The 18,075-nt window shown below is 38.5% G+C and overlaps 1 protein-coding gene across 1 annotated transcript in view; it reads left to right on the plus strand.

Moving 5' to 3' along the window:
* Positions 1-8,048, plus strand: part of LOC128690808 (uncharacterized) — a 94,441-nt gene extending 86,393 nt beyond the window's left edge. The window contains exon 4 of the mRNA XM_053779532.2: positions 4,825-8,048. Within this exon, the coding sequence (XP_053635507.2) occupies positions 4,825-4,941 (117 nt within the window). The 3' untranslated portion in view covers positions 4,942-8,048. The remainder of the gene's footprint in view (positions 1-4,824) is intronic.
* Positions 8,049-18,075: the final 10,027 nt, after the last annotated feature.

Below are 18,075 nucleotides of genomic sequence, written 5' to 3' on the forward strand. Positions count from 1 at the left end.
TCATTTTATCTACTGCCTCACGAACTTCCCCTCCACACTCACAACTGGCTCTTCCTCACTCTTACAAGATTTTATTCCTCCTTGCTCTATACACGAAATCACAGCTTTCCTATCTTCATCAACATTTAACAATGCCTCAAAATATTCCCTCCATCTTCCCAATACCTCTAACTCTCCATTTAATAACTCTCCTCTCCTATTTTTAACTGACAAATCCATTTGTTCTCTAGGCTTCCTTAACTTGTTAATCTCACTCCAAAACTTTTTTTCATATTCAACAAAATTTGTTGATAACATCTCACCCACTCTCATTTGCTCTCCTTTTACATTGCTTCACCACTCTCTTAACCTCTCTTTTTCTCCATATACTCATCCCTCCTTGCATCACTTCTACTTTGTAAAAACTTCTCATATGCTAACTTTTTCTCCCTTACTACTCTCTTTACATCATCATTCCACCAATCGCTCCTCTTCCCTCCTGCACCCACTTTCCTGTAACCACAAACTTCTGCTGAACACTCTAACACTACATTTTTAAACCTACCCCATACCTCTTCGACCCCATTGCCTATGCTCTCATTAGCCCATCTATCCTCCAATAGTTGTTTATATCTTACCCTAACTGCCTCCTCTTTTAGTTTATAAACCTTCACCTCTCTCTTCCCTGATGCTTCTATTCTCCTTGTATCCCATCTACCTTTTACTCTCAGTGTAGCTACAACTAGAAAGTGATCTGATATATCTGTGGCCCCTCTATAAACATGTACATCCTGAAGTCTACTCAACAGTCTTTTATCCACCAATACATAATCCAACAAACTGCTGTCATTTCGCCCTACATCATATCTTGTATACTTATTTATTCTCTTTTTCTTAAAATATGTATTACCTATAACTAAACCCCTTTCTATACAAAGTTCAATCAAAGGGCTTCCATTATCACTTACACCTGGCACCCCAAACTTACCTACCACACCCTCTCTAAAAGTTTCTCCTACTTTAGCATATATATATATATATATATATATATATATATATATATATATATATATATATATATATATATTTATATATATGTGTGTGTGTGTGTGTGTGTAAACAATGGCAGAGAGGCAATCTTAACAATGCAAGACAAGCCAAGGAGGGTGGAAATCTTTAGCTTAAGTACTTTCACAATTCTCAGTGTATCATCAGTAGCCGCGCAATGTTGCAGAGATAGCAACAGGAAAAATGAGGGGAAATTTTCTCAGTGTATCTAAGCATGAGTGACATCTGCGCCTCTCTCATTCTGAGAGAAGCGCAGTTACGGATTCTATGCATTATATTCACACCATACATTGTCCTCAGACACGACATGTCTCCACTGCCTCCAGCTTTCTTCTTGTTTCAATAATCACCACCCATGCTTCTCACCTACATGAGAGCATTGGTACCACACATTGGTACCACACATTGGTACCACACATTGGTGCCATACATTCCCCTCTTTCCTTCCACGGATAAGGTTCTTGGTCTCCACAAACTTCTCAGTGCTCCACTCACCTTTTTCCCCTCGTCAATTCTATGATTTACCTCATCTTTCATACATCTGCTGACAAGTCCACTCCCAAATACCTGAATACATTCACTTCCTCCATACTCCCTCCCTCCGCTCTGATACCCAATCTTTGACTTCCTAAATTTATCCTCATCACATTGCTTTTTCCTATGATCACTTGTAATTTCCTTCTTTTACATAACCTTCCAAACTCGAACACCAACCTCTGCAACTTCTGTAGTTGTAAAAAGTATTTCTAGAATTTTTAAAAGATTTTTCAGTTAAATGTTTTGTGTATTTTAGAGCATTCTCTGTTTCATAAATCTTAAGAATTTCTTCATCTATGAACTCTGGGCTCAAATACGCAAAGCTCTCAAACAATTGATAAATCTTTTAAAATTGCTAGAAATACTTATTGCAATTTAATAATGAGAACCAACCTGATTCAACTAAAAATATGTTGGTTCCCCTTTATTTTGAAAAAATTTTGACATACCTTCTCTGCATAATAATTTTAATATCAAAGTTGTGTTTAAAAATCTTGAGACAGTAAAAAGCTTTTGATAAAAAAATTCTCCCCAAAATACTCATGGGTGTGTCTTAAAGATTCCCAGTAAAAATGTGATAGGGTAAGGTGGGGTAAGAAGTTTCTCTTAAGGTAAAATGCCTGCTGTATCTACAGTGTTTAGAATATTGATCTGTTGGAGGAATTAGTAGAAAGCAGAGCTAATTTACTCTCCTCTCTGAGAGTGACATCTCTCTACTGTGTATTTAAAGTAACTTCAATTTTCTACATTATAAAGACATTAAAGGGAATTTTTACCCCGTGTCTGGGGTAAAAGGCCAAGAGAGTGAGCGTTTTACTCTGTGCATTAAAAATTATTCAAACACATCTTGTAAACAAAAGCAATATGTTTACATTCCTTCGACAAATACAAAAATGATATCTTCTATCACCGCTATTAAGAAAGAATACTTTCTATATGTCGTAATCAGTCTTCTTCAGATTCACAGTTATAGCATACATACCAATCAAATCCAGGTGTACAGTCTTCATGTGACCATTTCTTACACCCATTTTTCTGAGGGTCTGCTGCTAGCAAATGGTGGACTAGCAAACTGATGCTTTCTTTTTCTCAGTTGGTTTCGGAAGGCTGCAGAGTTTTGCAAGTAAAATCTTTGCTTCACCATTTCTGGATGTGCTAGCTTGTGGCTCTTGTGAGTTGGAAACGGAGAGATAATCAAGTGATTCACCATCAGTGTTAGTGCTACTAGGCCCATCTTTCATACCTAGCATATCATTTGGGTGACCATTCGTGTCATGAGAAATAGTGTCCGGTGGGGGATTTTCATCTTTTCTTCGAATTCAAAAGCAAGACGCCGTACGCCAGTAGTTGTGAGACCAAACAAAGCCTTTTTCATTGCTTGAGTATGACTCACTAACATGGCCTCTAAATTTTCATCAAAATGTGGTCTGAAACGGCCAAGCAGGGCAGCACCAGAGTTCTTAACGTTCCCGTCTCGATGCCGTCTCAGAGTTTTGCATGTGATGCCTTAATTCCTAAATGTAGTTTTTAGTGGTGTATCATCCTGAATAGCTTGAAGAGCTTACTGTAGAACACTTTCTCCACAGGAAGCATGGTTCATCTTTCTCTTATAAATACGCGGTATCTCTCACCTGAAACAAACAAGAAAAACGCTTTATTGTTTTTTAGATAAGGAAACAATAGCAAGCAAAGCTATAAATCATATACACCTAATAACGAGAAGGGGTAAAAAGCCTCCACTAGGATTTTTACCCCACGTTGATGTGGGCTTTTCACCCCAGTCGCCATATTAAAGTAAACGAAACACTACTTCTTGACAACACAATATTTACTAGTAAATTGCGATGCCAGGCAGTCTTAAGACCTCTTACACACTATAGGTTTAATATTGGCAAAGCGCAAACAATGTACAAACTGTCACTACCATAACACTGTACTTACATGAAATGGAGGCAAAATAGAAAAACACGTGTTGACTTCCTCTCCGGTTGACTTCGACTGCGCTGGTAGTGTACACAACTTCTGACTGACTGAGATATGTATGTCAGTAATAAGGGAGAAACAGGGGGGAGGCCTTTTTCCTCGCATGGGCCTTTCACCCCACCTTATCCTAAAGTTTATTATGGTCAAACTGGAAAAAGTCTTGAACTAAGATTAAAAGACATATATATAGAATTAGAAGTGGACAAGATTCTAATTCTCTGTTTATTCATGTAAGAGATTTTAACCATCCAAGTGATTTTAGGATTATACAAATTGGATTCATTTATAATTAATAAAATTTGAGGTACATTAGACAAGTTAAAATCTTGAAGCTTGGGTTGAATATAATCTGTGTTTGACTTGTCCTTGACTACAAGAAACTGAGTGTTTTTCCAGATAGAGACATCTGAAGACAAAGTCGGCAAGTATTTTTACCGCAGAGCAAAAAATGCAACTACAGTCACATCTATATTCGTTATCGTTACAGACTACCAATGTGTATTTCAGGCTATCCCAAAAATCGATTCCCCACAACAATGGTTGTAACGCATTTCTAGAAAACACTGGAAGACTGTTTATACTGGGTACCTGAAAACATTGACCTTCAAGGTAACCATCAAGTGATCTACCACTTTTTATCCAAAATAATGTCTCTTACTCGATCAGTGTTTCAATAATTTTCCGACAACTTCGAATCACAACACATTATTTTCCATCAAATCAAAATTAGGTTCCTAACCATTTAATTTTCATTCCTGTTGTAAACAGGAGAAACCACACTCACAGAACTGCGAAATGGACTTCTTGGCGAGGACTGCCAGAGCTCGTTGTCACTTTACCGTTTCTTAATAAACTGTCCCAGTCTATCAGAAAGCTTACAAGATTTATTTTTGACATCAGCTACTCAATTACTTTCTAACGGAAACCAACTTATATATTACACTTTCACGAACCCCGAACCTCACTAACCTCCCATTAATTAACCCAGTCACCCTGTAGGGCGATATAGCATGTTTGAATTTTAATATAATAATTATAGTCATTTTATCATTTAAAACTTTCATACGTTTAGCTCTGGCACGCAGGATTTTACAGAGTACTGAATAAAGAAACAAGGAGAATTGCAGATAAAGTACATTTAGGCTACAATTTCCTAAAATGTATTTAAGTGATGGTTATTGTGCTGCTATATTAAAATAAAAATTTTATATCATTTTTTTTAAGAAACAGTATAACTGATACATTATCCTTTTGCAGGGAGCGCTGCTGATTAATCCTGAAGCTTCGGGCAGGCCCGGTCCGAATGTTCAGTTTGGTAACCAAAACTGGTTTTTCCATTTTATACAAGCACTCGCCAGGGCTCAGCAAGGATAAAGGATGACATTTTGACATGTGGAACGAAGACACTAAAAGCAGTGTAGCCTATATACAATGCTTCAAAGATATTTTCATAGACATTGTAGGCTTTTTACCACTCCATTGTGTGTGTCTGAGTTGTGCTTCTGTACACAAGCATTACTGTTTTTAATTCTGCAGGTATACTTATTTTTTTGTAGACATGTGGGAAAACTTCTGCCAGTTTCTCCAATGGAGACCTCCTTGCTTCTCCCACAAGGGATACGGTGGGGATGCAACTTTGGATGTGGATGAGTTTGTTCCATATATGATTGTTTTGATGGTAATCACAGCTAAAAGTTGATGACTAAGACAATATATAACATCTAAGCGTCTCTCTTGAGAAATGTTTCGCCTACAAATTAGGGTTACATAAGATAATCTACTACAGAGGCATGAAGACTGAGACTTTTAAACTTCAGCCAGTGGAAGAAATTGTGAGATGCAACAGTTGAAGATATGCATAGATGTGGATGGGGCCCAGTAGTGGGAGTATGAAAGGCTCATAAAGCGGTTTAAAGTTCAGCAATTGAGATGTAAAAGAAATGTGAAAATGCAGCAAGTGAAAACGTGTTCACATGTTGGTAGGAACTCCTAGTGGAAGTAAGCCATGATCGTAATGTCTGCTAGAGATTTAGAAATAGAGTTATAGAATATAGTCTCTGTACCAAGATTCCATGTTGTTCATGCATCAGGCACGGTAATAATTTTCCAAGGTGTTTATGTGTCGGAGAGATACTGTAGAATCTTGAAACAGAGGATACCAGTTGCAGCTCCATTGCTATATCTCTGGTCTACCTTAAGTGTATGACCTATGCCCACTAGTGGGCCCCACCCTCGTGTGACTTCGTCTTCAGCTGCTTTGTTTTTCCACACCAACAAGTTAGAAATTTAACCAACGACTAAGCAGTAGCCCTCAACCTGTACACATTTATGGACTACTCATAACCCATTAACCGACCACCTCTCAGATACGTCGCCTCAGGCATCAGCAGATCTCGCAAGAAAATAGCAGAAGTCCTTGCCAGGAGCCTGTGACTGTTACTGGCTACAATTAGCTAATCTCATCTCCTGCATTCTGGCAATCTTATTTCCAGTTTCGATTGAATTAGTTATGAAAAGAAGATATTGGAAGTTGGAATTTCTCTTCCTTCTTCACTCAGGTGCCCATGAACTAAGCTATTAACTTCGTACACAACCACGACATATGCAACATCGATTTTGCTGAGCCAATTCCGACTTCATCTATTTAATGACAGCCTTTATCAGCTTCAGTCTGTTCTTTTGTTTACTGCATAACAAACAAAAAATCGGCGCCGCTAAGGGGTCACTAAGTGTAGTACTGGGTAACATACCTAAAACTTTGAAGTGTATGTTACCGCCTCAACATCAAACTAATACACGTCACTTATTTAAGGTATGTGGAAGATAATTTGGCGGTAGTCCTTTGGCGCTTTTTAGATCAATATTTGACTAAAAGTGCGTAAGGATAATCTCACACACTTTTAGTCATATATTGATCTAAAAACCAAGGAAGGAGTAATTAGGTATCCCTGAAGAAATACTTTCAAGATGGTAAGAGAAGTATTTTTTTTTCCTTTTTCTTCCTCCATCTTTTCCAAAGATTTCAACTTTTCAAGTTTCTAGTTTGGTTTACTGTACCAGTAAGGATTCATGCAGTTATTAGTGGGTGCAAGTGTCCCATGAGCAAAGTACATAATACATAAGAAAGTACACTACAGCAGGCCTACAGGCCCATGCGAGGCAGGGCCAATTCTCCTATCGGCTTAAGCCAATGCCTTAATCTAGTCAGGTCAGGTCAGGTTAGGTCAGGTTCACTTAAGGAAGGAGCACGGCATCTGACCTAGTACCACAAGTTAGTCATGTCAAATTCACACCCATCAACACCAATTCATATACTTATCTAACCTATTTTTAAAACTACACATCTTAGCCTCTATGATGGTACTCGGGAGTTTGTTCCACTCATCCACAACTCTATTACCAAACCAGTGCTTTCCTATATCCTTCCTGAATCTGAATTTTTCCAGCTTAAAGCCATTGTTGCGAGTCCTGTCTAGGCTAGATATTTTTAGCATTCTATTTACATCCCCTTTATTCATTCCTGTTTTCCATTTATACACCTCAATCATCCTCCACAATTCTAAGCCTTCCTAGAGAGTGCAGATTCAGGGCCCTCAGTCTATTCTCACAGGGAAGATTTTTAATACTGTAACCACTTTTAAGTTTCCTGGAATAGGTCCAGTTACTATCACAATTCTCTGTTGCTTGACTAATGGAGGCCGCTGCATCCTAATTCGTCGAGAACGTTGAGTGCAACTGAAGCATTTAGGTGCCCATTTGAGAGTTTTATTAGAAAAATAGTGATTTTATCCACTAAAATCATGTTAAATGTCAGATGTGTATGCATGTGAAATACAGGACAATTAGCTTAATTCGTGTAAAGCAAATTTGACAATTTACTTAATTTGACAAGTTAAAGACTTACTAGTGTTGGATTACCAGCAAAAATGTGATAATCCCTCGTCTAATAATTGAGGAATCTCTTCTGATCGACTTGAAATCCTAATGCTGGTATATCTTAATTTGGATTTTGTTTGCCTTTATTTTGGGTTCTGTTTATTTCCAAATTTTATTGAAGAAATTATGAAAAATAGTTATTATAAGAAAACAAAATGAACTACGTTATTCTTATGGTAGAGAATTTTAAATGTAATATAAGTGAATATAATTCATCTTTTTATTGTGTTTTAAAGTCTTAAGACTTTAGAAAAACCTTTTATATATTACTAGGACGTTCGTAGTTGCATATTCTTTTGTTCCTAATTTTTTTTTTTTTTGATAACTCTGGAACGCCTTAGGTGAACACCTTGAAAACTGTCAAGGTTGGTGTGCTGTAACCTGGTCAAGGTTCATGGATCTACTCGCTTGTGTTGGTGTCATGTAGTCAATGTTATGCAGCCCGGAGGTAGTTTTTGTGCGATAAATTCTGATTGATTTCAAACTTTCATCGTTGGTTCATCCTGTTTAGCTGATGGTTGAAAACTGTTTAAAATGGCATGGAATATTTTTTTCCATAAACTGTCTTGAATATGTCTCTTTATAGTCTGTCGGTGCAATTGGCAGATATATTAATATAGTTTAAAATCCTAGAATTGTGTGATTCCATGCAATAACTGGAGGATGACTCGCTGATTGACATCAGAGTTTTAGTATTAGTGTTTTACTACTCGGAATTAATCTGTAATTGTATTATAGATTCCATCAAACATTGGACTACTCTTTCATGATAAAGTTTATATGTTAATCAAAGAAGTACTTTGGTCTGTGTGTCTAGCATCAGGAATAATATTAAGAAAGAAGTAAATATTGAAATTGGTTGTATTGTAATGATAATTATAACGATTGACCTTAGAATTTGTAATATATTTGGCCTGAGTATAGGAGATCCTTAGTATTGAATATACTCATGAAAAATTGTAATAAGGATTTATATGATGGAGTGATGAAAAGACTGCATTAAAATTTGTTTTTAATATAACGTAATTTACGTAATATTCTATAAGGTATTTTAAAATGGTACTTTTACTTATAATATATAAATAACACTTGACAGACTTATAACTTATATATCGCTTACGATTACCTTCATTCTGACTGAATGAGTAGTTACATACGAAATTGATACATCCGTCAGCATTTTGGGGGGAATTCTTTATCAAAAGTTGTTTTACTGTATCAAGACTTTTAAATATAACTTTGATATTAAAAGTCTTAAGAAGGCTGACGGGTGTCTATAAGATTCCTTGTAAAATTTGCAATAAAGTTTATTACGATCAAACTGGTAAAAGTCTCGAACTAAAATTAAAACAACATAAATATAGCATTAGAACTGGACAAGATTCCAATGCTCTATTTATTCATGTGAGAGATTTTAACCATCCAATTGATTTTCAAAAAGTTGATAAAGTTGTATCAAGCAAGTCCATGGTCGACAGGAATATAATTGAATCTTATTTCATAAAAAGCAGTTTTGAAAATAATATGAATATTTCCTTTGGTTTATATAAATTGGATTCATTTATAATTAATAAAATTTGGGAAGAATTTAATGATCATTAAACAAGAAATAAATCTTAATTCCTGGGTAGAGTATTAGGTGGGTTTCACAGAGTCGGGTGTTGTCATGCGTGTGTGAGGTGTTGCTTTGTTGTGGGATGTGATGGTGAGGTGTAGTCTTGACCCTTTATATGCCTTCCTTTGATATATTGTTTTTGTAGTTCCTTGATAATGTGAGAAGTCACGAAAGCGCTTGGAATTTCACTACTCTTTCACAGTGGTCGTTTTGCATATATATATATATATATATATATATATATATATATATATATATATATATATATATATATATATATATATATATATATTTATATTAGGGTTAGGGTTATAACTCTTTTACAACGTAATATTCCTGTACCTTAATCAGATGAACTTTTGCCTAAAAGCAAAGAAATGAATTTTCATTTCAATATCTTTTTAGAAATTGTCGCCCCTAAATGATAAGAAAAAAAGAGTAATGAAAACAAGTAACTTGAATGCATATTGCATGTAATATTAATAACAAATAAAACAGCTTACAGAATCATTGTTATCATGTTTGTACATATATTACTAATTGCATAGAATAAACCGAAGTTGCAGTTTGTTTTTGTTTCTGCAGGCAACATACAGTTCCTGCATAACTTTGATTACACGTTTAGCACACTGATTACTTCTTGGTATATTGAGTGTAGACGGCTCCTGCTTCTGGTGATTTTTCAATGAGTTGAGTGCTTTTTTTGTAGGGTTTCAATATTTCTGATGCTGCATTATACTGCAACCCATATTTATTTGCACAGATGGTATACAGTTTGCTCTCTATGTCTCTCCCCTTCCAATGCATTCTGTATCTCGAATATTGCATTCTTGATCTCTTCTCTACCACCGCCCATCTTGTTGTTATGTGATAACGCTCACCATCATCTGTGTGGAGGATCCCGCTGTGACTCTCGTGGTGATCAGTTGGAGACTCTTCTCACTTCTCATCCTCTTCTTGCTTTAAATACCGGTGCTCACACCCATTCTGACTTTCTCTCTTGCATTGACCTTTCTATCGTGCAAATCTTCCAGATTTGCACGATAGTGATCACTTTCCTATTCTTCTTACTTCTACTACATATTCCTGACCACCTCGTAGCCCTCGTTGGTAATTTAGACGAGCGAATTGGAACTTATACTCTCATGTTACTGCCTTTAGTGGGGACCCTCCTTCGTCCTCTACTGATGAGCTGGAGCACCAGTTTTTGACCTTAGTTTTGACTGCAGCATCACGTTCTATTCTTCAAACCTCAGGAGGCATTCTCAGACATGAGTGCCTTGGTGCCCGTGCAGTGCATTTGAAACATGCTGTGTGGGGCCATTATCGATATTATCGGACCTCAGATCATCTTTTGGATTTCAAGCGGACTAGGGCAGTCGCTCGCCTTGTCATATGCGACGCTAAACGCACTTGTTGACAAGACTACGTTTCTATCATTTCCTCGACTTCCCCTATGTGTGCGGTTTGGAAGAAGGCACGAAAATTGTGTGGCAAGTACACTCCGGACCCAGCTCCCGTTTTACGGGTTGCTGGTGTTTGTGTTGCGGAACTCCTTGAAGTTGCCACGAAAATAGGGAACTATCTTGTCTGTGTCTCCTAAGGGCTTCATCTTTGTCCCTCATTTCTTGCGTCTAAGTCTACCAAGGAGCAATTGCCCTTGGATTTCTCCTCTGATAGAATGGAGCCGTATAACATACCTTTCACTCTCCTAGAGACAGAGTCCACGCTTTCCGCTTGCCAGTCATCGGCAGCTGGGCCTGATGATACTCGTATCAGTATGCTACAACATCTGCCTTCTACAGCCCTTACAGTCCTTCTGCGTCTTTTCAATCTTATTTGGACACGAGGGGTTCTCCCTCAACACTGAAAATCCGCCATTATCCTACCATTTCACAAACCAGGCACCTCGGGGCTTGATACCTCTCACTATCGTCCCATTGAGCTGACCAGTGTAGTCTGTAAGGTAATGGAACGATTGGTGAATAAACGTTTGATATGGTATTTGATAACTCACAATAGTCTTTCTCCTCGCCAACATGGCTTTCGCAAGGGCCACTCTACTTTGGAACCTTTGCTCCATTAGATACGTATGTGTGAAATGCCTTTGCTAACAAACGCTCCGTCCTAGCAGTCTTTTTTGATCTTGAGAAAGCATATGACACCACTTGGAGGTATAACATTTTAGCCCCAGCCAACTCCTTAGGCCTCTGCAGTAATCTACCAACCTACCTTGCTGTTTTCTTATCTGACAGATATTCTCGTGTGCATGTTGGCGCCTCGCTTTCCTTAGACTTTGCTCAAGCCGAGGAAATCCCACAAGGTTGTGTCTTCAGCACTACCCTTTTTCTCTTGGTTATAAATGACCTACCTTCTGTTCTTCCATCGCATATTTGGTCGTCACTTTCTGTGGATGACTTCGCTATAGCTTACGCAGGTGCTGACTGTCGTCTGGTAGCAGCCTCCCTTCAGGATGCAATTGACCGAGTTTCCCATTGGGCCATTTCTCACGGATTTAAATTTTCTAGTACGAAAACCCATTTTATTATCTTCACTAGACGTCGTCTTATCCCAGATATTCCATTGTACTGACACGGCTCACGTATTCCAGAAGATTCTTGGCCTTCTCTTCGATCGCCGGATGACATGGAAACCTCACATTTCCTCTTTGAAGACAGGTTGTCTTGGTCGGCTGAATCTCCTCAAAGTTCTTGCACATTGTTCATGGGGAGCAGATCACCGAACTCTCCTCCGTTTGCATTCCACCCTAGTCTTGTCCAAGCTGGATTATGGCGACTAAGTCTATTCTGAAGCTTCTACAATTCTTTCTAAGTTAGATCCCCTTCATCATCAGAGTCTACGTTTATGCCTTGGTGCCTTTCGTTCATCCCCTGTTGAAAGCCTCTATGTAGAGGCAAATGTTCCTTCCTTAGCTGATCGTCATGATGCTCATTGTCTCCGTTACTTTGTCCGTGCTCATGACCTTCGAGTTCCTTCTATGTATAGGCTGGTCTCAGACGTTAGTAGAAGCCCAATATTTGTTAGGTGCCCCTGCTTAATCCAACCGTTTTCTCTTCGTCTTCACTCCGGTCTTCTCTCCACTTGCCTCCCTTGTATGTTCATTAGGCGTCTGTTTTTTCCCTTCCCCCTTGGAAGGTTCCAACGGTTCGTGTCTGTTCTCCCCTACTGTCGTGCGCCAAAGCTGTCCTGCCTACGACTACTTCTCGCTCTCCCGTCTCCGCATCAGCCATGCCCGTCTTACCATGAGGTTTGTCAGGTCCCTATTTCGGTTCTTCACTTTCTTGTGGATTGCCCGGTTTCCCAGCGAGCTCGCAGGATTTACCTCCAACAACGCCGCCGCCTTCCGCTCTTACCTTATCTTTCCTTCTTGCAGACGGCCCTGCCTTTGATTTACGATCACTTTGGCTTTTTATCAGCAAATGCTTTACTGTACAAACTTTGACACATAGCCCTTAGCGTCCCTTCCAGCCCTTTTCTCCCCTCACCTCTGATCCCCTCTCCGCCTAACTGTTTATAGCCCCGGCTCTATTTTCTGCCCCGCAGCGCTGCATGACCCTTGTCGGTTTAGCGCTTTCTTTGATTATAATAATTCAATATTTCTGACAAATTCTTGAAGTCATTTTCATCGTACATCTGATCAGTAACCAATAATCTGCCCAGGTGTATGAAATGAATTTGCATATCTTCTCCAAAGTCTTCCGTCTTGTAGATATAAGAATAACTGCAAGAATAGCTAGAATGGCTCTTGAGTTCCACCTCGCATTGCTGATGTTTGGAATTTTCTGAAAGTTAATCAAAGGAGAGTGCCTTTTTTCTTCACAGAATCTAAACACTCGTGTTAGATGGTACAAAAACTTTATATCATCTCTTCATCGTGATTTATGGAGGATCTCTTCTGTTCCATTAACAAACTGTGCCTTTAGTTCCTCACAATTCTTCACCAGTTGGGATACAAATCGATACTCGATGTTTGGGGAACTGGTTTGAGCACCAAGATTTTCAACCATTACCAAAACGACGAATCCGATCCAGAACGTGATGCTGACAACGGATAAATTGTAGTTTGGTAATCCCCATCTCTGAGAACATTCGTTGCAGTTTGACACCAGCTCCACTCTTTTTGCCTGTGTTAACGTTAGGCTATACCTGTAAATATATCGTCAGACAAGCAGTGCTCACTGATACACTCCTCTCTGAAATACAATGAGAAAATGATAACAATAGTATACGCCAGTATATAAAGTTGCTAATTAGCAATTTTCAGAGTTGCTACTTATGAGTAGTAACACAGATATATGGTGTTTCATACTTTTCATTTAGGGGTGATATTTCTTGAAAACTAAGAGGAATTAGGGACTTTTTCTTTATTTCTAAACAAAAGTTCATCGATTTATGGCACAGCAGATGTTCTATTTAGAAAATGTATTACCCTAATATTATATGGGGTTGTAAGAGAAGTAAATGCGAGGGTCTTGGCAAGAGGCGTGGAGTTAAAAGATAAAGAATCACACAAAGTAGGAGTTGTCACAGTTGCTCTTTGCTGATGACACTGTGCTCTTGGAAGATTCTGAAGAGAAGTTGCAGAGATTGGTGGATGAATTTGGTACGGTATGCAAAAGAAGAAAATTAAAAGTGAATACAGGAAAGAGTAAGGTTATGAGGATAAAAAGATTAGGTGATGAAAGATTGAATATCAGATTGGAGGGAGAGAGTATGGAGGAGGTGAATGTATTCAGATATTTGGGAGTGGACGTGTCAGCGGATGGGTCTATGAAAGATGAGGCGAATCATAGAATTGATGAGGGGAAAAGGGTGAGTGGTGCACTTAGGAGTCTGTGGAGACAAAGAACTTTGTCCTTGGAGGCAAAGAGGGGAATGTATGAGAGTATAGTTTTACCAACGCTCTTATATGGGTGTGAAGCATGGGAGATGAATGCTGCAGCGAGGAGAAGGCTGGAGGCAGTGGAGATGTCATGTCTGAGGGCTATGTGTGGTGTGAATATAATGCAGAGAATTCGTAGTTTGGAAGTTAGGAGGAGTTGCGGGATTACCAAAACTGTTGTCCAGAGGGCTGAGGAAGGGTTGTTGAGGTGGTTCGGACATGTAGAGAGAATGGAGCGAAACAGAGTGACTTCAAGAGTGTATCAGTCTGTAGTGGAAGGAAGGCGGGGTAGGGGTCGGCCTAGGAAAGGTTGGAGGGAGGGGGTAAAGGAGGTTTTGTGTGCGAGGGGCTTGGACTTCCAGCAGGCATGCGTGAGCGTATTTGATAGGAGTGAATGGAGACAAATGGTTTTTAATACTTGACGTGCTGTTGGATTGTGAGCAAAGTAACATTTATGAAGGGGTTCAGGGAAACCGGCAGGCCGGACTTGAGTCCTGGAGATGGGAAGTACAGTGCCTGCACTCTGAAGGAGGGGTGTTAATGTTGCAGTTTAAAAACTGTAGTGTAAAGCTCCCTTCTGGCAAGACAGTGATGGAGTGAATGATGGTGAAAGTTTTTCTTTTTCGTGCCACCCTGCCTTGGTGGGAATCGGCCAGTGTGATAATTATATATATATATATATATATATATATATATATATATATATATATATATATATATATATATATATATATATATATATATATATATATTTCTTTCAACACACCGGCCGTATCCCACCAAGGCAGGGTGGCACAGAAAGAAAAACGAAAGTTTCTCTTTTAAACTTAGTAATTTATACGGGAGAAGGGTTACTAGCCCCTTGCTCCCGGCATTTTAGTCGCCTCTTACAACACGCATGGCTTACGGAGGAAGAATTCTGTTCCACTTCCCCATGGAGATAAGAGGAAATAAACAAGAACAAGAACTAGAAAGAAAATAGAAGAATACCCAGAGGGGTGTGTATATATATTCTTGTGCATGTATGTGTAGCGTGACCTAAGCGTAAGTAGAAGTAGCAAGACGTACCTGAAATCTTGCATCTTTATGAGACAGACAAAGACACCAGCAATCCTACCATCATGTAAAACAATTACAGGTTTTCGTTGTACACTCACTTGGCAGGACGGTAGTACCTCCCTGGGCGGTTGCTGTCTACCAACCTACTACCACAGGACGGTAGTACCTCCCTGGGTGGTTGCTGTCTACCAACCTACTACCTACCTACCTACTACCTAGGATATATATATATATATATATATATATATATATATATATATATATATATATATATATATATATATATATATATAATGTAGATGAATGGTTCAGAGAACCGACATGTTGATAAATTAGACACATGTGCAACTCTTGGGTATCTTTATTGAGGAAACGTTTCGCCACACAGAGTTGCACATGTGTCTAATTTATCAACATGTCGGTTCTCTGAACCATTCATCTACAAACCTGTCAGACACTGCAACTTCTTGGGATCTTAATACTTGGGAATTCTTCGCTTGCCTAACTCTTGGGCACGACCTACTTCCACAATGAACAAATGTTACACAACCTATGTCTGCTGCACCTCTCCTACCAACGGTTTATAAGCTCCTTCTCCGCACGTATGCCGTATTCTATTCAAGATTGATGGACTGACCACATCGACTCAAGGTTGAGGGACTGATTACCTCATTTTCCTCCTGTTCTTCAAGATTCTCCTTTGTATGGACTGATGAAGCCACTGTGTGGCGAAACGTTTCCTCAATAAAGATACCCAAGAGTTGCACATGTGTCTAATTTATCAACATATATATATATATATATATATATATATATATATATATATATATATATATATATATATATATATATATATATATATATATATTTCAACAAGTCGGCCGTCTCCCACCGAGGCAGGGTGACCCAAAAAAGAAAGAAAATCCCCAAAAAGAAAATACTTTCATCATCATTCAACACTTTCACCACACTCGCACATTATCACTGTTTTTGCAGAGGTGCTCAGAATACAACAGTCTAGAAGCATACACATATAAAGATACACAACATATCCCTCCAAACTGCCAATATCCCAAACCCCTCCTTTAAAGTGCAGGCATTGTACTTCCCATTTCCAGGACTCAAGTCCGACTATATGAAAATAACCGGTTTCCCTGAATCCCTTCACTAAATATTACCCTGCTCACACTCCAACAGATCGTCAGGTCCCAAGTACCATTCGTCTCCATTCACTCCTATCTAACACGCTCACGCACGCTTGCTGGAAGTCCAAGCCCCTTACCCACAAAACCTCCTTTACCCCCTCTCTCCAACCCTTTCGAGGACGACCCCTACCCCGCCTTCCTTCCCCTATAGATTTATATGCTTTCCATGTCATTCTACTTTGATCCATTCTCTCTAAATGACCAAACCACCTCAACAACAGCTCTTCTGCCCTCTGACTAATACTTTTATTAACTCCACACCTTCTCCTAATTTCCACACTCCGAATTTTCTGCATAATATTTACACCACACATTGCCCTTAAACAGGACATCTCCACTGCCTCCAACCGTCTCCTCGCTGCTGCATTTACCACCCAAGCTTCACACCCATATAAGAGTGTTGGTACTACTATACTTTCATACATTCCCTTCTTTGCCTCCATAGATAACGTTTTTTGACTCCACATATACCTCAACGCACCACTCACCTTTTTTCCCTCATCAATTCTATGATTAACCTCATCCTTCATAAATCCATCCGCCGACACGTCAACTCCCAAGTATCTGAAAACATTCACTTCTTCCATACTCCTCCTCCCCAATTTGATATCCAATTTTTCTTTATCTAAATCATTTGATACCCTCATCACCTTACTCTTTTCTATGTTCACTTTCAACTTTCTACCTTTACACACATTCCCAAACTCATCCACTAACCTTTGCAATTTTTCTTTAGAATCTCCCATAAGCACAGTATCATCAGCAAAAAGCAACTGTGTCAATTCCCATTTTGAATTTGATTCCCCATAATTTAATCCCACCCCTCTCCCAAACACCCTAGCATTTACTTCCTTTACAACCCCATCTATAAATATATTAAACAACCATGGTGACATTACATATATATATATATATATATATATATATATATAATGTCGTGCCGAATATGTAAAACTGGTCAATTAGCAAGAACTCATTTAAAATTAAGTCCTTTCTAAAAATTTCCCTTATACGTTTAAAGATATATTTTTTTCATTAATGTTAATGTAAAAAAATTTAATTTTGCACCAAAAGAATCTTAGAAAACTTACCTAAACTTATTTTAACGTGCGCAATTTATTTTAGCCTAACCCTACTAAATATATTTTAAATACGTTTACAGTAATTTAATACTAAGCAAACACATCGAAATATATTTTTTTCGTTAGGTTTAGAATGATTTTTGCGAAATTATTGTATACACAAATTTTTGCTTGTCCTATATGGCAAAATGAGAGTTGCTATTTAAGCCAAGATCGCAAGTTCTGCCTATTCGGCACGACATTATATATATATATATATATATATATATATATATATATATATATATATATATATATATATATATATATATATATATATATATATAGAGAGAGAGAGAGAGAGAGATAGCAATGAAACCACAAAACAAGTGGTATTAAATCATTTACCAAAATGCGGCAGGCCAGGGTTTGACCCCACGACACAGTGTCCCGCCTCAAGAGACAACACAACGTACATGTCACCTTATCCACTCCACCATCGATCCTACAAACAACATGAACCTAGCGAACTAGGCTTGTTTCATGTTGCGAGGACCCTCGTGGCAGTGGATGCTCAAGGATGGCAGAGTGGATAAGGTGACACGTGCATTATGTTGTCTCTTGAGGCGGGACAATGTATCGTGGAGTCGAACCCTGGCCTGCTGCAGTTTGATAAATGATTCAGTACCACTTGTTTCGTGGTTTCATTGCTATATAGACTGCTTGTGG

The sequence above is a fragment of the Cherax quadricarinatus genome, chromosome 24 (assembly GCF_038502225.1).
Source record: "Cherax quadricarinatus isolate ZL_2023a chromosome 24, ASM3850222v1, whole genome shotgun sequence".
In the NCBI taxonomy this organism is placed as follows: Eukaryota; Metazoa; Arthropoda; class Malacostraca; order Decapoda; family Parastacidae; genus Cherax; species Cherax quadricarinatus.